At 49.7% G+C, this 25,816-nt stretch overlaps 1 protein-coding gene across 1 annotated transcript in view; it reads right to left on the bottom strand.

The window, feature by feature from the left end:
- LOC147108244 (solute carrier family 12 member 2-like) overlaps positions 1-25,816 on the bottom strand; it is a 315,116-nt gene that overhangs the window by 280,211 nt on the left and 9,089 nt on the right. Inside the window, exon 2 of the mRNA XM_086004787.1 lies at positions 6,603-6,722. Coding sequence (XP_085860913.1) covers positions 6,603-6,722 — 120 coding nt within the window. The remainder of the gene's footprint in view (positions 1-6,602; positions 6,723-25,816) is intronic.

The raw sequence follows: 25,816 nt of genomic DNA on the forward strand, positions 1-25,816 counted from the left end.
GATTGGCTGGTTGCTGAGTACTTTTCCTTCCCTTTTAAACTTTATAAGTTGGTAAGTTCAATTAAATAGAGGTGTGATATTCATCATCTAGAATCGGGGAAGAGGGTATTCAAAAATAATATAAATTTAATTAATTACATAGAATGGGAGAGCAGGTGATGTGTTACTGCTGCAATATGTGGGAGCTGGTGGACACCATTGATGTTCACGTTGATCACATTTGCAGTAAGTGTTGGCTGCTCGAGGAACTCCGGCTCCGTGTTGATGAGCTGGAGTCCGAGCTTCAAACACTGCGACACATCAGGGAGGGGGAGAGTTACCTGGACTCTGTGTTCCAGGAAGTAGTCACACCAATTAGATTAACTAATTCAGATGTATTCTGTGGTCAGGGACAGGAGGGTGTGACTATGACTGAGGCAGGTACAGGGATCCAGGAGGTAGTGTTGGAGGAGCCGCAGCCCTTGCTCTTGTCCAACAGGTTCGAGGCTCTTACTCCCTGTGAGGATAGGAACAGGGACTGCAGGGAGGATGAGCAACCTGGCCACAGCACCGTGGAATGAGGGGCCATTCAAGTGGGGGGAGTAAAAAGAAATGTTGTAGTGGTAGGGGATAGTATCATTAGGGGGATAGATAGGGTTCTTTGCAGCCGAGAGCGAGAGTCCCGAAGGCTGTCTTGCCTGCCCAGTGCCAGGGTTAAGGACATCTCCTCTGGGCTGGAGAGAAACTTGGAGGGGGAGGATCCAGTTGTCGTGGTCCATGTTGGTACCAACGACAGAGATAGGACAAGGAAAGAGGTTCTGCTGAGGGAGTATGAGCAGCTAGGGGCCAAATTAAAAAGCAGAACCACAAGGGTAATAATCTCTGGATTACTACCTGAGCCACGAGCAAATTTGGCTAGGGTAAATAAAATCAGAGAGTTAAATGCATGGCTCAAAGACTGGTGTGGGAGAAATGGGTTTTGCTTCTTGGGACACTGGCACCAGTACTGGGACGGGAGAGAGCTGTTCCGTTGGGACGGATTTCACTTGGCCAGTGCTGGGACTAGAATCCTGGTGAATCGAATAACTAGGGCTGTAGAGAGGGCTTTAAACTAATTAGTGGGGGGGAGGTTTCAAGAGAGCGAAAAATAAAAATGTCAGCGGAGAAGGCAATAGAGCAAGGTAGCAGTGGGGGAATTAAAAACCAGAGCATATCAGGAAGGGACAGAATGTATATAGATAAAGGTAGAGTAGTAAAGGGGGTAGAAGCAGGAATAAATTGTCACAAAACATATTTAAAAGTTTTTTATCTGAATGCACGCAGCATTCGTAACAAAATAGATGAGTTGACGGTACAAATAACTACACGAGTATGATCTGGTGGCCATTACAGAAACATGGCTGCAAGGTGACCATGACTGGGAACTAAACATCCAGGGGTATTTGACAATTAGGAAGGACAGACAGGAAGGAAAGGGAGGTGGGGTGGCTATGTTAATAAAGGATGGAATCACTGCAATAGTGAGAAATGATATTGGGTCAAAGAATCAGGATAGTGAAACAGTTTGGGTGGAGATAAGGAATAATAAGGGGAAAAAGTCACTAGTGGGTGTAGTCTATAGGCCTCCTAACAGTTGCAACTCTGTTGGTCGGAGTATAAATCAGGAAATAGTTGGGGCTTGCAATAAGGGAACAGCTATAATCATGGGGGATTTTAACTTTCATATTGACTGGACAAATCAAATTGGGCAGGGCAGCCTTGAGGAAGAGTTCATAGAATGCATTAGGGACGGGTTCCTTGAGCAGTATGTAACTGAACCAACCAGGGGGCAGGCAATCTTAGATCTGGTCCTGTGTAATGAGACAGGATTCATAAAAAATGTCCGAGTAAGGGATCCCCTTGGAATGAGTGACAATAACATGGTTGAATTCCAAATTCAGTTGGATCTCAAACCAGCGTACTAAGCTTAAATAAAGGAGACTATGAAGGTTTGAGAGCAGAGTTGACTAAAGTGGACTGGGAAAATAGATTAAAGTGTAAGACTTGATCAGTGGTGTACATTCAAGGAGATATTTCACAACTTTCAAGAAAAATATATTCCAGTGAGGAAAAAGGGGTGTAAAAGAAAAGATAGCCATCCGTGGCTAAGTAAAGTAATAAAGGATAGTATCCGACTGAAAACAAGGGCATATAAAGTAGCCAAATCTAGTGGGAGGATAGAAGATTGGGAAGCATTTAAAAGCCAGCAAAGAATAACTAAAAGATTAATTAAGAAAGGGAAGGTAGATTATGAAAGTAAATTAGCAAAAAATATAAAAACAGATAGCAAGAGTTTCTACAGTTATATAAAAAGAAAAAGGGTGGCTAAAGTGAATGTTGGTCCCTTAGAGGACGAGACCGGGAAATAGTGGTGGGGAACATGGAGATGGCAAAAACGCTGAACAAATATTTTGTATCAGTCTTTACAGTAGAGGACACTAAAAATATCCCAACACTGGACAAACAGGGGGCTATGGGGGGGGGGGGGGGGGGGGGAGGAGCTAAATACGATTAAAGTCACTAAGGAGGTGGTACTTGGTAAGATAATGGGACTAAAGGCGGATAAATCCCCTGGACATGATGGCTTACATCCTAGGATCTTGAGAGAAGTAGCGGTCGGGATTGTGGATGCATTGGTGGTAATTTTCCAAAACTCCCTGGATTCAGGAAAGGTCCCAGCAGATTGGAAAACTGCTAATGTAATGCCCTTATTTAAAAAGGGAGGCAGACAAAAGGCTGGAAACTATAGACCAGTTAGCCTAACATCTGTGGTTGGTTAAATGTTGGAGTCCATTATTAAGGAAGCAGTAACAGGACATTTGGATAAGCATAATTTAATCGGACAGAGTCAGCATGGTTTTACGAAGGGGAAGTCATGTTTGACAAATTTGCTCGAATTCTTTGAGGACGTAACAAACAGGGTGGATAATGGGGAACCAGTGGATGCAGTGTATTTGGACTTCCAAAAGACATTTGACAAGGTGCCACACAAAAGATTACTGCACAAGATAAAAAATCACGGGATTGGGGGCAATATACTGGCATGGGTGGAAGATTGGCTATCTAACAGAAAACAGAGAGTTGGGATAAATGGTTCATTCTCGGGTTGGCAATCAGTAACTAGTGGTGTTCCGCAGGGGTCAGTGCTGGGACCCCAACTCTTTACAATCTATATTAACGATTTGGAGGAAGGGACCGAGTGCAATGTATCCAAGTTTGCCGACGATACAAAGATGGGAGGGAAAGCAGTGAGTGAGGAGGGCATAAAAAACCTGCAAAAGGACATAGACAGGCTAAGTGAGTGGGCAAAAATTTGGCAGATGGAATATAATGTTGGAAAGTGTGAGGTTATGCACTTTGGCAGAAAAAATCAAAGAGCAAGTTATTATCTAAATGGAAAGAAACTGCAAAGTGCTACAGTACAAAGGGATCTGGGGGTCCTGGTGCATAAAACACAGAAGGTTAGTATGCAGGTACAGCAGGTGATCAGGAAGGCCAATGGAATCTTGACTTTTATTGCAAGGGGGATGGAGTATAAAAGCAGGGAAGTCTTGCTGCAGTTATACAGGATACTGGTGAGGCCACACCTGGAATACTGCGTACAGTTTTGGTTTCCATATTTAAGAAAAGATATACTTGCTCTCGAGGCAGTTCAGAGAAGGTTCACTCGGTTGATTCCGGAGATGAGGGGGTTGACTTATGAGGAAAGGTTGAGTAGGTTGGGCCTCTACTCATTGGAATTCAGAAGAATGAGAGGCGATCTTATCGAAACATGTAAGATTGTGAGGGGGCTTGATCGGGTGGATGCGGTGAGGATGTTTCCACTGATGGGTGAGACTAGAACTAGGGGGCATAATCTTAGAATAAGAGGCTGCCCTTTCAAAACTGAGATGAGGAGAAACTTCTTCACTCAGAGGGTAGTAAATTTATGGAATTTGCTACCTCAGAGAGCTGTGGAAGCTGCAACATTAAATAAATTTAAAACGGAGATAGACAGTTTCCTAGCTGATAAGGGAATAAGGGGTTACGGGGAGAGGGCAGGGAATCCTATCTGTTAAATAATGAGATAAAGTCTATGATCTGTGGGAGGCGATTAAGCGGGTGGGTTCGAGTGTACATGGGCTGTGAGAAAGATTTAATGGGTGGGTTTGAGTGTACATGGGCTGTGGGAGGAGATTAAACGGGTGGGTTCGAGTGTACATGGGCTGTGAGAAAGATTTAATGGGTGGGTTTGAGTGTACATGGCTGTGGGAGGAGATTAAACGGGTGGGTTCGAGTGTACATGAACTGTGGGAGGAGATTAAATGGATGGGTAATTCTACAAGAAGTATCAAATTTTTTGGTCTTTCAAGAAATTGGAACCAAGGCAATTCTAAGTGAGGGCGCTTATAACAGATTTGAAACACTTGATTTGCCCCCACCCTCAATTTTCGCCCACACTCTTTTGAAGGCACATATCTTTGTTGAAGTTCCACAGGTGCTAACAACCCTCCAGTATCTCACCCAAATGGCCATTCTTCACGTGAAAAGAACGTTACTGGGAGCAAGCAGAACCAGGGAACCCTGGCTGATTTTCCTCCTGCCTAAGCCAGGAGCATTGAGGTCACATGCAGCTCCTCCACTGGCACTCCAGCCGAGATAGCTACAAATCAGAGAGTTTCATTTTACTTTGGTATGATGCTCATCCCCAATGTACAGTTGTATATGTGTATATTATATTAGACATTCACAGTTTGGGAGAATTTAAAATTCGTTGCTTAGTGCCCTGCGAACAGAGTGGATAAATGTGGCATTGCACTGAGCTATCTTGGACAGGAAGGTTCAAGGTCTAATCCCTAACCTATAGTGGGTTAGCCAAATTCAAATGGAATACATTATTAGCCCCAGCACCCCTGGGCTAGAGAGGCAAGATAAATTGGACGCTCATGCTGTGTTGGTTATTCAGCAACTCCTGCTGGAGGGTATGCATGAACACTGAAGGAGAACAGCACTGAGTTTGACTGTGTTGCCCTCTGTTCTATCTATAAGCATTGCTACACTGAGTGTTGGTAGCAAACTACTGACCATATAAAATAATTATCCCAGTCCCAACACCATCTTATGCCTTCCTGTTTAAACATTTATAAGTCAGTTTACAGACTCCTCCTTAGTGAAGGGCTGGACTATCACCATCTCCATCCTTTAGGACAGGGCAAGTGCTGCCTGACTGCTGCCTCAATCTACTTTCACCCACCTGTAACTGATTCAGCCTGGAGCCATCACTGGATGAGTGTGTATAATGCACACAGTGTCACGCCCTCGAGGATCGCTGGAACTGTCTGTTAATTAGATAGCTGGTTGTAAAAGAGAAATTTAAAGTGTATGGGGCGTGGAAATAGACTAGCTGGCTCATGTGGAGAAAGACACTGCCACACAATGGGGCAGTAATTCCTCCCCAAACGCGTGAGTACGGAAGGGGTACTCACGCGTCTGGCCGGAGGAAATGCCGGTTTTCAGCATGCACAGCGCATGCGCTGAAAACCGGCATTTCCTCTCCTCTAACCCAAGAGTTGAAGAGGCTAGCGCGTGCGCTGTAGGGGGCAGTGCGTGCATCTTGGATTTCCTCTGTTTTGGGGGATTTGCCTCCGGTCTTTACGCTTGTAAAAAGCACACGTAAGTATTTATTTTTACAGGTAAGTGGTGTTTTAGTGCAATTTAGAATTTTTTTTCCCCCACAGGTTTATTATTTTAAAGAATCTACAATAAGGTAAGTTTAGTTTTAGACCCTTTTAATTAAAAATTTATTTTTTCAAAAAAAAAAAAGTTGTTTAAATTATTTTTTTTTAACTTATTTATACTTAATTTAATGATTGGGATGTTTTTTAAATTTTTATTTAAAGTTTAAATAGTGTTTTGGGCCCCCATAGTTTTCATGAGTTTGACAGTTCTTACTCTCAAACTCATGAATGAACCTTCCCCTCCCCTGATTGGTTGTACAGTGCTCACCTGATCCCAGCCGGCACATCGCACTAACTACGCCGCTGGATCAGGTAAGCACTGCGCGCTGACATCTGAACCGGGCCTGTGACAGGAAATGCAAGCAGGCCTGGGCTTCAGATGTCAGCGCGCAGGGTGAGTGCAGATCGGGGGCTTGCACGCGCGGCAAGCCCCCGACACCAAGTTCTGGGCCATTGTGTTTCTGTGCGGGGACACACTGTGATTCACTGACTCAAGACATCAGGTTCTGTGGACTTCAAAAATTCATATTCTGGCTCCAAACAGTTACTGATTGGTTGGAGCTCCCCCGGCAACTGAGTCAATATTTTATCTTCAAACAAGCTATAACCTTCACTCACAAACACTGCTTGTTCCAGCTTATCTCTCACCACACTGCCTGGAGACCAGCACACAGTCATTCACATTCTTATTTATGTGGGATGTGGAACATGATGTTCTCCTGCCCCTTGCTGATTTGTGTTAAGGTTTCTAATTTGATGGTTATTTGCTCCCCCAGTCACTACCTGGAACCCTCCTTTTCCCCCCTCCCTCACCCCCCACACAATTTCAGGCCCAACCAGCAGGAGTTTCTCAATCGAGGTGCCTACCAGCACTCCCTTTATCCAATCAAGCTTCACCACCCCACTGCTGTCTGCCGCCTGATTAACCAGCTCCCCTTCAGGCTGGCTGCCTCCTTCTCCGTTAGCAGATCCCTCGTCTAGCAGTTCCTGTAAAACACAAGCAGAATGTTAGTGCCCAGACAGAAGAGATGCTCTCCTGAAAACCGGCCAGTTCTGAAGCAGGGTTCCTGCTCAAGTTCGCCGGACACACTGTGCATTTCCAAACCTTTCTGTTTTAATTTAAATATTGATGAACTTTTCATAGAATCATAGAAAGTTACAGCACGGAAGGAGGCCATTTCAGCCCATTGTGTCCGTGCCGGCCAAGAAAGAGCTACCCAGCCTAATCCCACTTCCCAGCTCTTGGGATGCTCTAACCTGCAGGGCTACGGACCAAGTGCACATCCAAGTACTTTTGAAATGTGGTCAGGGTTCCTGCCTCTACCACCCTTTCAGGCAGTGAGTTCCAGACCCCCACAACCCTCTGGGTGAAGAAATTTCCCCTCAAATCCCCTCTAAACCTCCCCCCAATTACTTTAAATCTGTGCCCCCTGGTTTTTGACCCCTCTGCTAAGGGAAATAGGTCCTTTCTATCCACTTTGTCTATGCCCCTCATAATTTTATACACCTCAATAAGGTCTCCCCTCAGCCTCCTCTGTTCCAAGGAAAACAGACCCAGCCTATCCAGTCTTTCCTCATAGCTAAAATTCTCTACTCCCGACAACATCCTTGTAAATCTCCTCTGTACCCTCTCTAGTGCAATCACATCTTTCCTGTAATGTGGTGAACAGAACTGCACGCAGTACTCTAGCTGAGGCCTAACTAGTGTTTTATACAATTGAAGCATAACCCCCCTGCTCTTGTATTCTATGCCACGGCTAATAAAGGCAAGCATTTTGATGCTAAGATATAGAAAGTGCCACTGACCAATCATGGAGGCACTCTTTGATGGCACATGGCCTTTATTTAAAGGTTAGCACTTCCCCAGACAATCCTGGAGCAGATTTAGCATTTCAGGAGCAAGTCCCTAATGTCCAAATTCAGACACTAAAGGGGTGATTTTCATTCAGAAATCGGGAAGGAGGGGGGACTACAACTTTCGGGGTTGTAGTCCCACCTCCATCGAGATGCAGCCAATCCACGCGATTTTAACTTGATTGACTTTGTTGAGCCCGCCCAGCGGGCTCAGCAGGCCAATTAAGGGCCGACCGGCAACAGGTGACGTCACAGACTGAAATTTCACCTGTCAAGACGTTTTGACAGATGAAATATCAGTGTTTCACAGCTGTTTGAAGCTGTCAAACACTGACAGTCTTACTTCTAACCTGAGTCCTTCTACACAGACTCAGTTAGAAATCTCACTGGCACAGAAAGCTGCAGGCTGTCACTTTTGACAGTTTGCAGCCATTCTGCTTTCTGTGCCGGTGAGATGATGGACTCCCGAAACCTAGAGGAAGGAAGGCTGAAAAGATAAGTACAGGTAATTTAAACTTTGTTACATACTTTAGACACACCAAACACACTTACCTTTGCACTCATGCACACATCACTCGCCTGAACAACGACATCTCAACCCCGCCAAGTCCTTCAACCCAAGGGCCCGACTCCTCTAACATGGCGTGGTTTGGAGCCATCGGGAATCCCACACTTCAAGCTTTAAAATAGGGATTAGGCTAAAAACTGCCCGTTAACTACCTGTTAACAGGCAGTTAATTGGCACTAATCCCTTCCTGCCTCGGGTAGGTGGGTCCCAGTGCGGGGCGGGTACCCGCCTCCTTTGAAACTTACATGGAGGCGGGTTGGTGTCGGAACCACCAAATTCGGGACTTTAACCCCCCGCACGCCTCCAATCCTGACTCCACAGGTCAATGAAAATCGACCCCTAAGATCCCAGTTTGATTTGTTAGCCACCCTTCCTACAGACCAAATTAAAGAGAAGTGTAAGTGTAAGTGTAAGGCCTAGAAATTCAGTGGCCTGCGCCACCAGTTTGCGCCCAAAGAGGGCTTTTGCTCCACTGTGCAAACCTACCGCGAAATTTAGCGGGGCGCTAATGGCGACGTTAGCCAGTAGCGCTGCGCCGCCACCGATGACGTCATCGGTGTGCGCAGCGCCCCGCTATCGCCCCGCTGGCCATATTTGGTCGCTGCCGCCTCCCCCGCGCCGGCCGCAAACAGCGACCGGTACACGGGGCCTACCTGTGCCGGTAGTGGGGCGACTTAAGGTGGAGGTGCGGCCGGCCGCTTTTTCGGCAGCCGCCTGCCCGCACCTCCGTCCCCGGCCTCCTACACCGCCCCCCCCCCCCGCGGCATTGCCGGCTGTTTCCAGAGAGCCCGGCACTTCTCCTTGGTGCCGGGCTCATTTGCCGGCACTCGCGAGCGGGGATCGCGCTGTTGCAGGCACCTCCCCCTTAAGAGTGAGAGGAAGGCCTGCAGTACCGCAGGCTGCCGTGCCGCAGCGGCACTTTGCACGCCGATATTCAGTTTCAGCGCCCCAAGCGGGGCGCCAAAACCCTTGTTTAGCGGCCGGCTTCCACTTGGGGCGCTGAAACTGAATATCCCGCTGGCGCAAGTGGCTCTGCGCGCAGCGGTAATTCCGGCGCCCAGGCGAGCTGGGCGCCCCTAACTGAATTTCTAGGCCTAAGTGTGTGCGCGTGTGCGCGTGACCCATAACCATACAACAAGTTTGTATTTATATAGCACCTTTAACGAAGTAAAATGTCTCAAGGCGCTTCACAAAAGTATTATATGAAGAAAAATTTGACACCAAGCCACATAAGGAGAAATTAAGACAGGTGGCCAAAAGCTTGGTCAAAGAGTTAGGTTTTAAGGAGCCTCTTAAAAGGGGAAAGAGAGGTAGAGAGGCGGAGAGGTTTAGGGAGGGAATTCCAGAGCTTAAGGCCTAGACAACAGAAGGCACGGCCACCAATGGTTGAGCGATTATAATCATGGATGCTCAAGAGGGCAAAATTAGAGGAGCGCAGATATCTCGGAGGGTTGTGGGACTGGAGGAGATTACAGAGATAGGGAGGGGCGAAGCCATGGAGGGATTTCAGTGGGTCAGTGGAGAGGAACCTGATGTCCTCTCTCAGGATGACAACATTCCAGCTCCCACCACCACCACTCTGTCATTGCCCTTGTCGTTGCCTGTGATCCAGCCGGCCCAGATGGCTGCCGCCCATGCTGAGGTGGTGCAGTCTACAGCCGGGCCTTCCAGGTCCAGAGCTGGTCGAGGGCGTCCTGCAAGGCCATCTGAAGTCTCCCGCATGGACACTCAGCAGCCTTCCATCAGCCCTTCTACAGCCACTGGGCCAACACTTCATAGGAGCACTAGAGTAGGCAAAGGCACAGTAACGACAGGCACGAAGGGATTGCACAAGGGTAATATTTTTGGTGTAAATATGTGTTCACTGATTTTTGATAAATTTATTAATTCAGTTTGGATTCTTTTGTGGTGTGTCTCATCTCAGCTTTGCACTGTGATATGACCTGCGACAGGGATGGAATGATGGGGATGTGGTGAGCAACGGGAATCTGGGGTTTAATTCATTCGAACCGCAGTCTAATGAGGCGGTCACGGACTACCCTTCTGGAAGGCCGATTGAGTGGTTGCCTCCTCCCTCGCTCCTGTTCTCCTCCTCATCTTCCTCTTCCTCCTCCTGAGGTGGTCGTGCAATCCCTGATGGCAAGGGCTGAGCCCTCATGATGGCCAAGTTATAGAGCATGCAGCAGACCACCACGAAATGGGACACCCGCTCAGCCGAGTACTGGAGGGCACCTCCCAAGCGGTCAAAGCAACGGAACCATTGCTTCAGCAGGCCAATGGTCTGCTCGATGATGTTTCTGGTGGCAGCATGGCTCTCATTATATGAGTGCTGGGCAGGAGTGCTGGGGTTGCAGAGGGGAATCAGGAGGCAGGTGGAGAGCGGATAGCCCTCGTCTTTGAGCAGCCAGTGCGAGCTTGCCGTGGTGGCTGGAAGAGTGCTGGCACACTGGTCTGCCACAGGATAAAGACATCGTGGCTGATTAACATTGAGGATTCGCTGTCTGTGGTCACACACCAACTGCACATTAACTGAGTGATAGCCTTTGCGGTTACGGAAGATCTCAGGATTGTTATGCGGTGCCCGCAAAGCCAGGTGGGTGCAGTCAGTGGTGCCCTGCAGCATGGGGAATCCTGCTATCCTGGCAAAGCCACATACACGCTCATCCTGCTTCTCTCTGGTGATGGGGAAGGAAATGTAATCCCTTCTCCTACTGAAAAAAGCCTCTGTGACCTCCCAGATGCAGCGATGGACGGCGAACTGTGAGATGTTAGCTATGTCTCCTGTTGCAGACTGGAAGGATCAGCTGGTGAAGAAATTGAGGGCAACATTGACCTTAACTGCCACTGGGAGAGCCATGATCGACCTGATCTGAGGCTGAAGGTTTGGTTGCAGGAAGTGGCAGAGTTCTGTGACCACCTCCTTGGTGAAGTGGAGCCTTCTAATATACTGCTCCTTGCTTAATTGGAGGTAGAAGTGCTCTCGGAATACCCTCGGAGGGTAACGCCTTCTATTGAGAGCCCTGATGGCCCTCCTCCTCCTCCCTCTGGGCACATGTTCCAGTCTTTCTCGCTGCCTCTGCTCCCTCCGCCATAAATCCTGGAGGGCAAGGTCGATTGCCAGTACAGCCCCCATTAATGTTACCAAGTGTAGCAGTTTGATTCTTTGAAGAATAAATGTAGCTACTTTTTAGTTGCCACAACACTCGTGATACAAAAGAACCTTGAAATTATTGAATTGAACTGTTGTAGTATGTTAAACTGACAAGAAAACACTGAAACTCCACTAACCTGACAGCTGTGAGTCATTACTGATGATCCCTTTAAATAATGTCTCTGGAGCCGGCTTCCTGGTGCTTCATGCCAGCTCTCCCTGTCGGTGTTTACTCCAGGCGCTAAGGTAGGTGATGACAATCAATTTAGCAGATCGGGCGGTCAGTGAGCATTGCACACTCACTGACGTCACGATCCACCTGCCATTGACATTCCTGGTGATAACTCTTACCGGCGGCGCTACGGGGGGGTGGTGGGATTTGGCGTGTGGCGCTGGATTTGCCTCGCTCCGGCAATACTGCTCTAGCGCCCCATCTGCTGGCGCTAATGGGAGGCACTAAGGGGGTGAATTGTTCGCCCTTTGTGGTTCCTCCATTTCAGTTTTGTCACCATGTAGCACAAAATAAAGTTGCTGACCACGTTCACAGAATTTGTGACACCTAAACTGAATTTTTTGTGATGTTTTACTGTTAATGTTGATGCAGAATTGTCTGTGCATTGCCTTCGCGTGTATATATACACACAGCAATAGCGGCATTGATTCTCATGTACACAGGTAGTGTGCTGAGTCACAGTTCAACGGGATTGGGACAATCGTGGCCGCGCCTACGGGCTTCATCAGAAGCCTCGGCATGTATGACCGAGCTCGCGAACCATTCAGTTCTTACACTGAGTGGATGGAGATGTTTTTTAAGGCCAATAACATTATTGAGACCGAAGGTGCAGATGAGAATGTTCATGCTCAAAATAAAGTAATTCATGAACGTAAAAAAGCAATTTTTCTAACGGAGATCAGGCCAGATGTCTATGGAACGTTGAAAAACCTACTTGCACCAGGTAAAGCAAAGGATGCGTCGTTTGAGGACCATTTTGACCCAAAGCTGTTAGAAATAGCAGAGAGCTATAAGTTTGATACCAGAAACCAAAAACAAAGTGAAACCATCAGTGAGTACATTGTAGCTCTTAAGAACCTGTCTTTGCATTGTAACTTCGGCACATTTTTGGATCGTGCGTTGCGAGAAGTTTGTGTGTGGACTGGTGGATGAGCACACAGTCCAAGTTACTGAACACTTCAAACCTAACGTTTGACATAGCATGCAAAAATTGCCCTATCTATGGAGATGGCATCTAAGAATGCTAGGGAGCTCCGTCCAACTCAAGTGACTAGTGCAGCTGAGGTCTACAGTCACAAAGCCATCGCCAAACCTAAAGCTGTGAGACCAAGTCAAAAGCATGTCGGTGGGAGCAGTTCAGTGAATTGTTATCGCCGCAATGGAAATCACTCACCACAGTCCTGCCAATACAGAAATGCGAAGTGTTTTCACTGCCAGAAGCAAGGCCACATTTCAACAGCTTGCAGAGCTAGATCTAAAGCAGGAAGTAAGAACCATTCTAGTGGCAATGCAAAGCAGTGACAACAAAAGGGAGGAATTCACAATATTGAAGTGAACACACCTGATGTTGAAGAACTAGGCATCTACAGTATCTATGCCACTAGTGGAAACGCTAGCAGTTGTGAGAAAGACTTCCGTACAAAACTTTTGATCAATGAGCAATATATTGATATGCGGCGGACTGCTCTATCATGAGTAAGGACACGAGAGTAAATTTAATCAAATACCACTTACAAAGAGTACCGTAGAGTTAAAAACCTACTCCGGAGAAATCCTGGAGACATGTGGACAAATGGAATGTGCAGTCCAACACAATGGCCAGTCAGTAAAGCTGCCTATTACAACAACAGGCCAGACTGGTTGAATAAGCTAAAACTAGACTGGAAAAACATCTTCAGTGTCGATGCTTCAAAGAAGCGACTCAACACAATGCTGAACAAGTATAAAAGCATGTTCTCAGGCAGTTATGAGGGCATCACTGGGTATAACGCACATATCCGCATCAAGTCCAACTCAAAGCCTGTCTATTGTAAGGCAAGGCCGGTCCCCTATGCGTTGAAAAGTCAGGTGGAGGATGAGCGAGAGAAACAGAGAACGGAGTGCTAGTAAAAACTGACAAAAAAGTGAATGTACTACCCAGATTGTGGTACTGCCCAAAGCAGACAAAACTGTACGCTTGTGCGGTGACTACAAAGTTGCTATCAACCAAGCAGTTGACGATGAGCAGTACCCGTTACCTACACCGCAAGATTTGTATGCAGCACTCTCTGGGTCAAAGGTTTTCCCTAAGCTTGACCTGTCGCATGCTTACACTCAGCTGAATGTTGACAAAGAGTCAACAGTATCTCACCAACACACAAGCTGCCGTATGGTGTAAAGTCCTCCCCCAAAATCTTCCAGGCTATGATGGATAAGACTTTGCAAGGAATTCCAAATTGCTTATGCAATCAAGACAATGTGCTGATCGCAACAAGCAGCGAGGAAGAAAATCTAGAAGTGTTAGATTTAGTGCTTCAAAGGTTGAATTCCCACAATGTAAAATTGAAAAGGAGCAAATGTGCTTTTGTGCCTCCCGAGCTTGTGTACCTTGGTCTGAAAGTTGATGCAAATGGCTTGTAACCAGTTAAGGAAAAGGTTGATGCTGTCATCAATGCCTCCAAAGCCACAGAATGCGTTTGAGTTAAGATCCTACCTTGGAATGGTCCAGTGCTATACCTGAATTAGCGACCATGTTCGCTCCATTGCACAAGCTCCTCAAGAAGGATGTCCAGTGGAAGTGGACAAAAGCACAACAGGAAGCTTACGACACTTGCAAGAGATTTCCCTCTAGTGATGCTCTACTTGTGCACTACGACACAGAGCATGAGCTTAAATTAGCGTGTGATGCTTCTAGTGTGAGTGTTGTCATAAGCCACGTAATGGATGACGGCAGAGAGAAACCAATCGCGTTCCCATCACGAACTCTCACTAAGAGCAAAAGAAACTACTGTAGCGGTTCGTGTGGATCGCCACTAAATAAGAGAGTTTGACTTCGACGAACTATTAACAAGTTGTTTATTTACAGGAACAGGCTAATTACAGCAGGTAAGGTAGCAGGTAAGATGGCTGACTGTAGGAGCACCGTGGTATAGGTCTTGTCCCAGCGGGGACTCCACGAGGACTGACTAGAAGTTTCCGAGCTCAACTGCTAGCAGGTTCTGAGCTCAACTGCCAGAGGTTCCGAGCTCTACTGTTGGAAGGTTCCGAGCTCTGATGTCATGACGCAGAGTACAGGAGAGAAGCCTGAGTATAGTAACAGATACATACAGTAAGGTAAGTTAAAGGGAATTATGTAATTATGTATCTCAATGTAAGGGACAACCGGTGGTACCGCCACACTACGCACAAATTGAAAAGGAAGCACTCGCCATAGTGTTTGGAATCAAGAAATTCCAACAGTTCCTAATCAGCAGAAAGTTTACCCTGATAACCAATCACAAACCGCTCCTAGCAATATTGGGGCCCAAATCTACCATCCCTGCAATGGCCGCATCAAGATTGCAACATTGGGCAATGCTGTTGTCACAATATGACTACACAATTGAATATCGCATTTCAATGCAGAACGCAATGCAGATGTCTTGTCCCGGTTGCCACATAAGGACTCGTGTTGGGAGTGAAGGTGAGATTTTCACGCTTAGGTGCAGTTGACACTGACTTTCCTGTGAATGCAACTGAGATTGCAGGTGAGACTCAAAAGAATGTATGACAGAGTGTATGAAAACACCTTGAATGGATGGACTGATCAGTGTATGGACACAGAATTGAAACCATTCCATAACCGTCATACTGAATTGTCTTTTGAGCAAGGTTGTATCAAGTGGGGAAACAGAGTGGTGGTACCTACTTCTTTGAGGTTGGAACCAAAACAAAACAGCCCAAAAATTGGTTCGACACCAAAACCTTCTTTAAGGAGGTCAGGAAGGCTCCGCAAACCTGTTATTAAACTGGATTTGTAGTTCATTTAAAAAAAGCCAGGAGTTTTTGTTATGTGGTGCATGTAGTGCTGGGAAAGGTGGGACCATAGTTTTGTTGTATTTGAGAGGGGAATGCATACATTTTTTTTATTTTTTATTTTTTTTTTAAAAAGGGGAAAGCAATGTAATGTATTATCACATGGTTTGTCTTCTGGTTTAGTAGGAGCATGCTCAGTTCGCTCTGGCCTAGTAAAGCAAGCACATGGACTAGCAACTCATCTTGTCTTTGTCCTTCATTTGTTCTACCCACATATATTACAATCACCGTGGCTATTTCCAAAACTCTCTGACAGAGTATGGCACTGCATATTTCTAAACAAATTGCCATCATGTGGTCTCCTACCAAAATTCAGTTTTGGGTTGTGAAACTTCCTCTCAAATTGCTCTGTTTGTGCTCTTTTCTTTCTCTTCCCGTGGCTAGCGATACGAGGCAACCCATTTCTTCCACTGCTTTAAAATGTCTCATCTGAAAGACGCAGCTCCGAAAATGTGGCACTCCCTCAGTACTGCACTGAAATGTCCAGCCTAGATTGTGTGCTCACGTGCTGGTGTGGGACTTGGACCCATGACCTCCTGGCTGAGGTGAGAGTGCTACCACTGAGCTAAGGTTGACACGGTAACTAGTGAAATTAGAGAGAGCCAATGGCGTACTTTATTTCCGTATCTTTCCTATAATCACTCATCAAGCCTATTAGTCCCAGTGAGTTCTGCACACAGGCTGCTGATGACGTGTCCTTTGGGATGTTAGGCTAATTGGCCTGTGTATGTTTTTCTCTCTCTGCCTTCTGCTGTGTTGCAGCCTCACAGAATCCAAAGGGACCTTCATAAATTGGCAGCAACTTATAGAGTTTTGAAGGAGTCCATTTTGGTAGAGTTATTTACTGCGCTGTAACCTAGCAACAAGCAGCCCGGTACCATAGAAACAATAAGCCTTGTGCCTGAGGGTTCACACTTGAAAAATAATGTGAAAAACAACAGGAATGGGCCCCAAACACTAAACTAAACTGAAGTAAATGATGCAGTATTCAGATCGGTAGACTGCTGGCTTTTCTCTTGCCTCCCCCAGGTTGATGGGCACCAGCTGCCTTCCTGTACCTTGCCCCAAGTCCCCATTCTTCACACCTGAGCCTAAGCAATGCATCAGCAGGTTGTTTCAGTGTGTGGGGGCCAGGGGCCTTACAGCTGGGCCTCATCCTGTCCCCACCCAATGCATGCACAGTTTCTACAAGGAGTCACTGGCTAGGGACCAGGAGTGGAAACCTTATTTTATTTCCCACCCCATCCCCAACTCCAGCTCAGTAGCACTGAGGCCAGTTAAAGTGACCAAACTGCTGTCCTGGCTAAGATCAGCTAACTCAACTAAGACCAGGGATGGAACCTGGGATCTTGCTGCTCTGTCTGGCTCAGTACTTCTTTCCTTCTAGTCTTTTTTTCTCTCTCCCCTCCCCCAGACTTTTGTGATTTCTTTATCTTTCAATCTCCTTCTGGTTTTTCCCCACCTTTACTGCCGCAGAACATTCAGTTCAGACACACTAAAAAGCCTGTTTGTACTTGGCAAACAGGAAATATGGTGTTTGATCAAAGATTGGATGAGATCATCAATCAGTAACAAATTAAGCAACTTGTATAGTCAGCGGGAATAAAAAGCTGCTGACTTCTCCTCGGGTTGAGAGTCTGGATTGGCAGTGAGGAGTTGGAAGCAGAAACCTGCAGTGCAGCAAAAGGGAGGCCGACTCGTTGAAACAATCAGAAAAGTATTGGTTCGTCCTTTATTCTTAAATTGAGAAACGTTTGACAAGAGCCCAGTCCCACAGTGCGGGCACCAGGTGAAGGGCCTAGTCCCACAGTGCAGGGCACCAGGTGAAGGGCCCAGTCCCACAGTGCAGGGCACCAGGTGAAGGGGCCCAGTCCCACAGTGCAGGGCACCAGGTGAAGGGCCCAGTCCCACAGTGCAGGGCACAGGCCCACAGTGCGGGCACCAGGTGAAGGGCCCAGTCCCACAGTGCGGACACCAGGTGAAAGGCCTAGTCCCACAGTGCGGACACCAGGTGAAGGGCCCAGTCCCACAGTGCAGGGCACCAGGTGAAGGGCTGAGGCCCACAGTGCAGGGCACCAGGTGAAGGGCCCAGTCCCACAGTGCAGGGCACCAGGTGAAGGGCTGAGGCCCATATTGCAGGGCACGAGGTGCAGGGCTGAGGCCCACAGTGCAGGGCACCAGGTGAAGGGCCCAGTCCCACAGTGAGGGCACCAGGTGAAGGGCCCAGTCCCACAGTGCGGGCACCAGGTGAAGGGCCCAGTCCCACAGTGCAGGCACCAGGTGAAGGGCCCAGTCCCACAGTGCAGGCACCAGGTGAAGGGCCCAGTCCCACAGTGCAGGCACCAGGTGAAGGGCCCAATCCCACAGTGCAGGCACCAGGTGAATGACCCAGTCCCACAGTGCAGGCACCAGGTGAAGGGCCCAGTCCCACAGTGCAGGCACCAGGTGAATGGCCCAGTCCCACAGTGCAGGCACCAGGTGAAGGGCCCAGTCCCACAGTGCAGGGCACCCACAGTGCGGGCACCAGGTGAAGGGCCCAGTCCCACAGTGCAGGGCACCAGGTGAAGGGCCCAGTCCCACAGTGCGGGCACCAGGTGAAGGGCCCAGTCCCACAGTGCAGGGCACCAGGTGAAGGGCCCAGTCCCACAGCGCAGGGCACCAGGTGAAGGGCTGATGCCCACAGTGCAGGGCACCAAGTGAAGGGCCCAGGCCCACAGTGCAGGACACCAGGTGAAGGGCCCAGTCCCACAGTGCAGGGCACCAGGTGAAGGGCCCAGTCCCACAGTGCAGGGCACCAGGTGAAGGGACAGTGCAGGGCACCAGGTGAAGGGCCCAGTCCCACAGTGCAGGCACCAGGCCCACAGTGCAGCATTCAATGTTATAATAATCTTTGGAGTGAAAACATTCTTCTAACTTCCTCCTTTTTTCTTCCAGTGATAATCCGGAGTCTATGTTTTTTGTTACTGATTTGCCAACAAGTGGAGACAATCTTTCACTTTTTACTCTCTTAAAACCTCTCTTAATGTTGAGAACCTCTGTTTGATCTCCCTAGTCTCTACACAGATGCGGCCAGACCTGCTGTGATTTCCAGCAAAAAAAAAGTTTTTTTTAATCTGTTTTTTGTTTTTCATACAGACCCCAGCATCTGCAACATTTGACCCCACCTCATTGTTCTTTGATGTAATGTTTTCCTGACTAACCTGTTTGGACACCATTCACACCTTTGATTGCTGAGATTATCTCTCTGCTGAGGTGTGATAAATGGCAGTTAGAAAGATTACCTGTAATCATCTGGCATTATTCTCTGACTATATAAGCTGTGTCTTTATGCATCTCTCCACTTCACCTGATGAAGGAGCAGCGCTCCGAAAGCTTGTGATTTCAAATAAAACTGTTGGACTATAACCTGGTGTTATGTGACTTCTTACATTTGTCCACCCCAGTCCAACACCGGCATCTCCACACCATGATCTCCCTAGGGTAGGGTTTGCCAGTCTTCAGAAGTCCAGGCTGTTTGTCTGGCCTGAACCACACCAGTGGGGCGCACATATGCCCTGGTCGAGGCCGGCACTCTCACTCCGTGTACCAGCCACAGTACTACACTGGGCACCACTGGAGCCTCAGGAGCAGGAGCTCCTCACTTAGACGACGTTCAGGTTTGGGCTGATAAGTGGCAGGCAACATTCGTGCCACACAAGTGCCAGGCAATGACTATCTCCAACAAGCGAGTGTCTAACCACCGCCACTTGACATTCAATGGTATTGTAGGAATTAACGAATTCCTACGAATAACGGAGATCGACACAAGAGAACAATTAAACAGGTCTTTACTCAACGGAGATGCCACGAGGACTGCCAGAGCAGCTCCGTGGTTTGCGACGTGACGTCATCGCGTTTGCCCGCGCTCTTAAAGGGGCCACGCCCCGTACATGCAAACTCTATATACAAAACACAGTAAGGCCTAACACAATGGTACAGGTTTAGGCTGGTGTTAGAACATCGTTAAAGAGAATTATATACAGTTAGCCAGAGTCATTCAGTGGTTCTGCCACATGCGCCCCCCCCCAGAATTCGCTTTAACGGACAAAGTCAAACGATGAGGGGGTCTGACGAGCCTGTCAGAACGACTCCTGTACTCTCGAGGCGGAGGCTGCTGGTCGGCTGGCAGTCTGGCGGGCGGTGGCACTCGGTCTCCCGTAATGGCTATGGGTGGTCGACCCCGTCTCGGCGGCTGTGCTGTCTCGACGGGGCGGTCGAGGTCTAAATGTGCTGGCTTTAAGCGGTCGACCGAAATGTGATCCGGTTTACCACCGACATCTACCGTGAAGGTTTTGTCCCCTGCTTCCAACACGCGGAAGGGACTGGTATATGGGGCCTTGAGTGGATCCCTATGTGCGTCATGGCAAATAAAAATGTATTCAGCCTTGTGAAGCTCCGTGGGAACGTGTGACCTCTGCAGCCTGTGGTGCGAAGTGGGCACCGGTGCGAAACATCTGGCCGCCTCTTGGTGACTAGCAAGCTGGGCAGACGCGGACCATGGCTCCGTCGATGTTGGTAGGAAGTCCCCTGGGACTCGCAGCGGCTGACCATACACAAGCTCCGCTGTTGAAGAGTGAAGATCTTCTTTGGGGGCCATGCGAATGCCCAACAGGACCCACAGTAGCTTGTCTGCCCATCCAGCGTCCTGGAGGCTGGCCCTCAGGGCGGCTTTCAGTGATCGGTGGAAGCGTTCACAGAGGCCATTCGCCTGTGGGTGGTAGGCTGTGGTGCGGTGTAATTTGACACCGAGTCCTTGGGCCACTGCATTCCAGAGTTCGGAGGAAAACTGCAGTCCCCTGTCTGATGAAATATCTGCAGGCACTCCGAAACGGGCGATCCAGGAGGAAATGAACGCCCTGGCCGCGTCCGCCGAAGTAGTGGAATGACAGGGGGACCGCCTCCGGCCATCTGGTGGTGCGGTCAACCATGGTCAGGATGTGTGAAAAACCATGGGAGGGTGGGAGTGGTCCTACTAGGTCCACGTTGGCGTGGTCAAAACGTCGCTCCGGAACTGTGAAGGTGGCCAATGGAGCTTTGATGTGGCGCTGTACCTTAGCCTTTTGGCAGACCACGCAGGTGTTGGCCCAGTCGCGGACATCTTTATGCATGCCATGCCATACAAATTTCGCTGACATCAGTTTCTGAGAGGCCTTCATTCCTGGGTGCGACAACCCATGTATGGCGTCGAACACTTTGCGGCGCCAGACGACCGGCACGACAGGGCGAGGATCCTGTACGGAGACGTCACACAACAGCGTGGTACCTGCCGAATGGAACTTGACGTCGGCCAACTGGAGGCCAGTGATGGCCGTTCTGTAAGCTTGGACTTCCGGGTCTGAGGCTTGGTCCGCTGCCACGAGGGCGTAGTCGATGCCCAAATGAACCGTATTGACGATCGCGCGGGAGAGGCAGTCTGCCACCAGGTTGTCCTTACCGGCCACGTGCTGTATATCCGTGGTGAATTCGGATATGTAGGTCAGTTGACGCTGCTGTCGGGCTGACCACGGTTCGGCGGTCTTGGCCATTGCAAAGGTTAGCGGCTTATGGTCCACAAAGGCGGTGAAAGGACGTCCTTCCAGTAGGAACCGAAAATGGCGGATGGCCAGAAAAAGAGCGAGCAACTCCCGGTCAAACGTGCTGTATGCTCTCTCGTTCTGCCGTAGTTGACGGCTGAAGAATGCCAACGGCTGCCACGTCCCGTTCACCCACTGCTGTTGCACGGCACCGACTGCATAGTCCAACACGTCGGTGGTGAGGGCGATGGTGGCTCCTGGCAGCGGGTGCGCCAGCATAGTCGCATTGGCTAAGGCGCTTTTGGTGTCGGCGAACGCTCGGGCCATGTCATCCGTCCAGTCTACCGGGTTCTTGCTGGTCTTGCCCTTGAGGGCCTCGTACAGGGGCTGCATGAGTAGTGCCGCCTTAGGCACGAAACGGTGGTAAAAGTTTACCATGCCTAGGAATTCCTGCAGGGCCTGTACGTTCTGCGGGCGTGGAAAGGATGTCACCGCCTCTACCTTCGAAGGTAAAGGAACCGCTCCCTCCGAGGTGATGCGATGCCCCAGGAAGTCAATTTGGTGCAGGCCAAACTGACACTTGGCCGGGTTGATAATCAGGCCGTGTTGGCTGAGGCATCGAAAAAGGGTGCGTAGGTGACAGGTATGTTCTTTCTTAGTAGGACTGGCAATTAGGATATCATCTAGGTAGACGAAGAGGAGCTTGAGGTCCCGCAGCACGGAGTCCATCAGGCATTGGAAAGCGTGGGCGGCGTTCTTTAACCCAAACGGCATTTGTAAAACCTCGAAGAGGCCGAATGGGGTGATGACTGCGGTCTTCTGGACATCTTGTGGATGAACTGGGACCTGGTGGTAGCCCCGGACGAGGTCGACTTTTGAGAACATGGTGTTCCCTGCCAAATGGGCAGAGAAATCCTGGATATGGGGGATCGGGTACCGATCAGGAGTGGTGGCGTCGTTTAGGCGTCGATAGTCGCCACATGGCTGCCATCCGCCACCAGGCTTCGGGACGATATGGAGGGGTGAAGACCAGGGATTATTTGTCCGGCGAATAATCCCTAACCATTCCATGGTTGCGAACTCCGCCTTTGCGACCGCCAGCTTGCCAGGTTCCAGGCGCCGCGAACAATTAAACAGGTCTTTACTCAATGGAGATGCCACAAGGACTGCCTGGGCAGCCCCGTGGTTTGCGATGTGACGTCATCGCGTTTGCCCGTGTTTTCCCGTGCTCTTAAAGGGGCCACGCCCCGTACATCCAAACTCTATATACAAAACACAGTAATGCCTAACACAATGGTACAGGTTTAGGCTGGTGTTAGAACATCGTTAGAGAATTATATACAGTTAGCCAGAGTCATTCAGTGGTTCTGCCACAGTATCACCATCGCCAAATCCTCCAGCATCAACATCCTGGGGGTACCATTGACCAGAAACCTAACTGAACCAGCCACATAAATACTGTGGCAACAGAGCAGGTCAGAGGCTAGGTATTCTGAGGCGAGTGTCTCACCTCCTGACTCCCCAAAGCCTTTCCACCATCTACATGGCACAAGTCAGGAGTGTGATGGAATACTCTCCACTTGCCTGGATGAGTGCAGCTGCAACAACACTCAAGAAGCTCGACACCATCCAGGACAAAGCAGCCCGCTTGATTGGCACCCCATCCACCACCTTAAACATTCACTCCCTCCACCACTGGTATACCGTGGCTGCAGTGTGTACCATCTACAAGAGGCGCTGCAGCATCTCGCCAAGGCTTCTTCGGCAGCACCTCCCAAACTCACGACCTCTACCACCTAGAAGGTCAAGGGCAGCAGGTGCATGGGAACACCACCACCTCCAAGTTCCCCTCCAAGTCACACACCATCCTGACTTGGAAGTATATCGTCGTTTCTTCATCGTCGCTAGGTCAAAATCCTGGAACTCCCTCCCTAACAGCACTGTGGGAGTACCTTCACCACACGGACTACAGCGGTTCAAGTAGGCAGCTCACCACCACCTTCTCAAGAGCAACTAGGGATGGGCAATAAATGCTGGCCTTGCCAACGACGCCCACATCCCACGAACAAATTTAAAAAAAAGAGTACCCACACCCTGCCCAACATTTGCCATCCCTTACAAGGCACTGAAGAAACTGCCAGAAGCAGCAAAGAATCAGCACAACCAGGGGGTTTTCCTGGGAGTTTCATGGGTCTCCCACCAGAGTTACGACAGAAGACTGTTGGGACAATCAGGAATTGCGAGGCCCTCATCACAAGGGTAGAGTCTGAGCTTTTCTAATCTTGCCTTACAGCTCATCCCCTTTACACTTGGGGTAGTCTTGTTACTCTTCTCTGTGCCTTCTCCAATGTGTTCAGGTCCCTTTTGAAGTGTGGTGACCAGAACTGCACACTATCCAAGTGAGATCTGATCAGCACATTGTGTAGCCCCAGGTGACCCTTTTACATTTATACTCATTTCTATGGCTATGTATCCCAACATTCTACGTATTTGATTTTTGAATTGCTTCTCTTCATTTCCTTAAGACTGACAGCAAAGCCTCCAGATTCCTTTCACAATCTGCTTTCAAACCTCAACACCCTTCCTTCAATGCCCCTCCATATTCCTCCTGACACCTCTCTTCCAACGACCTTCAATCCTTTTCCATTGCACTTCTGTTGTCCTCTAACACCTCTCCATCATCCCCCAACACCTCTCCTCCAGTGCCTCTCCATCGTCCTCCAACACCTCTCCTCCAGTGCCCCTCCATCGTCCTCCAACACCTCTCCTCCAGTGCCCCTCCATCTCCTCTCCATCGTCCTCCATCTCCTCTCCCCCTCCATCTCCTCCAGTGCCCCTCCATCTCCTCTCCATCGTCCTCCCAACACCTCTCCTCCAGTGCCCCTCCATCTCCTCTCCAACACCTCTCCTCCAGTGCCCCTCCATCTCCAACACCCCTCCTCCAGTGCCCCTCCATCTCCTCTCCATCGTCCTCCAACACCCCTCCTCCAGTGCCCCTCCATCGTCCTCCATCTCCTCTCCTCCAGTGCCCCTCCATCTCCTCTCCTCCAGTGCCCCTCCATCTCCTCTCCAACACCTCTTCTCCAGTGCCCCTCCATCTCCAACACCCCTTCTCCAGTGCCCCTCCATCTCCAACACCCCTCCTCCAGTGCCCCTCCATCTCCATCGTCCTCCAACACCCCTCCATCGTCCTCCAACACCTCTCCATCTCCAACACCCCTCCTCCAGTGCCCCTCCATCTCCTCTCCAACACCTCTCCTCCAGTGCCCCTCCATCTCCTCTCCATCGTCCTCCCAACACCTCTCCTCCAGTGCCCCTCCATCTCCTCTCCAACACCTCTTCTCCAGTGCCCCTCCATCTCCAACACCCCTCCTCCAGTGCCCCTCCATCTCCTCTCCATCGTCCTCCAACACCCCTCCATCGTCCTCCAACACCTCTCCTCCAGTGCCCCTCCATCTCCAACACCCCTCCTCCAGTGCCCCTCCATCTCCTCTCCAACACCTCTCCTCCAGTGCCCCTCCATCTCCTCTCCATCGTCCTCCAACACCCCTCCTCCAGTGCCCCTCCATCTCCTCTCCATCGTCCTCCATCTCCTCTCCCCCTCCATCTCCTCTCCTCCAGTGCCCCTCCATCTCCTCTCCAACACCTCTCCTCCAGTGCCCCTCCATCTCCAACACCCCTCCTCCAGTGCCCCTCCATCTCCTCTCCATCGTCCTCCAACACCCCTCCTCCAGTGCCCCTCCATCGTCCTCCATCTCCTCTCCTCCAGTGCCCCTCCATCTCCTCTCCATCGTCCTCCCAACACCTCTCCTCCAGTGCCCCTCCATCTCCTCTCCAACACCTCTTCTCCAGTGCCCCTCCATCTCCAACACCCCTCCTCCAGTGCCCCTCCATCTCCATCGTCCTCCAACACCCCTCCTCCAGTGCCCCTCCATCTCCTCTCCATCGTCCTCCATCTCCTCTCCTCCAGTGCCCCTCCATCTCCTCTCCTCCAGTGCCCCTCCATCTCCTCTCCATCGTCCTCCCAACACCCCTCCTCCAGTGCCCCTCCATCTCCTCTCCATCGTCCTCCAACACCCCTCCTCCAGTGCCCCTCTATCTCCTCTCCATCATCCTCCAACACCTGTCCTCCAGTGCCCCTCCATCGCCTCTCCATCATCCTCCAACACCCCTCCTCCAGTGCCCCTCCATCTCCATCATCCTCCAACACCTCTCCTCCAGTGCCCCTCCATCTCTTCATCATCCTCCAACACCCCTCCTCCAGTGCCCCTCCATCTCCTCTCCATCGTCCTCCAACACCTCTCCTCCAGTGCCCCTCCATCGCCTCTCCATTGTCCTCCAACACCTCTCCTCCAGCACCTCTCCATCTTCAACAACAACAACTTGTATTTATATAGCACCTTTAACGCAGTAAAACATCCCAAGGTGCTGCACGGGAGTATTTTAAGACAAAAAATTTGACACCAATCCACATAAGGATAAATTAGGGCAGGTGACCAAAAGCTTGGTCAAAGAGGTAGGTTTTAAGGCGCATCTTAAAGGAGGAAAGGGAAGTAGAGAGGCGGAGAGGTTTAGGCAGGGAATTCCAGAGCTTAGGGCCCAGGCAACAGAAGGCACGGCCAATGTTCTCCATCCTTCTCCAGCAGACCACCACCTGACTCCTCCGATACCCCTGCTTGCTGGCCTCCACAGACTGCAGCTTATGCAGATGATGCGGCCCACTCTCTCACCTACACAAAGTTCCAGACTCTAACCGTGCCGACTATGCTGAACTCGACTGGCTCCCCGTGGCCTATTGTATTGATTTCAAAATCCTCATCCTAACCTACATATTACTCTTGGCTTCGCCCCATCCTACTTCAAGAACCTCCTCCAGCCGCACATCTCCAC

This window comes from Somniosus microcephalus, chromosome 13 (genome assembly GCF_052327205.1).
Source record: "Somniosus microcephalus isolate GS21.2 chromosome 13, FLI_Smic_1.0, whole genome shotgun sequence".
Taxonomy (NCBI): Eukaryota; Metazoa; Chordata; class Chondrichthyes; order Squaliformes; family Somniosidae; genus Somniosus; species Somniosus microcephalus.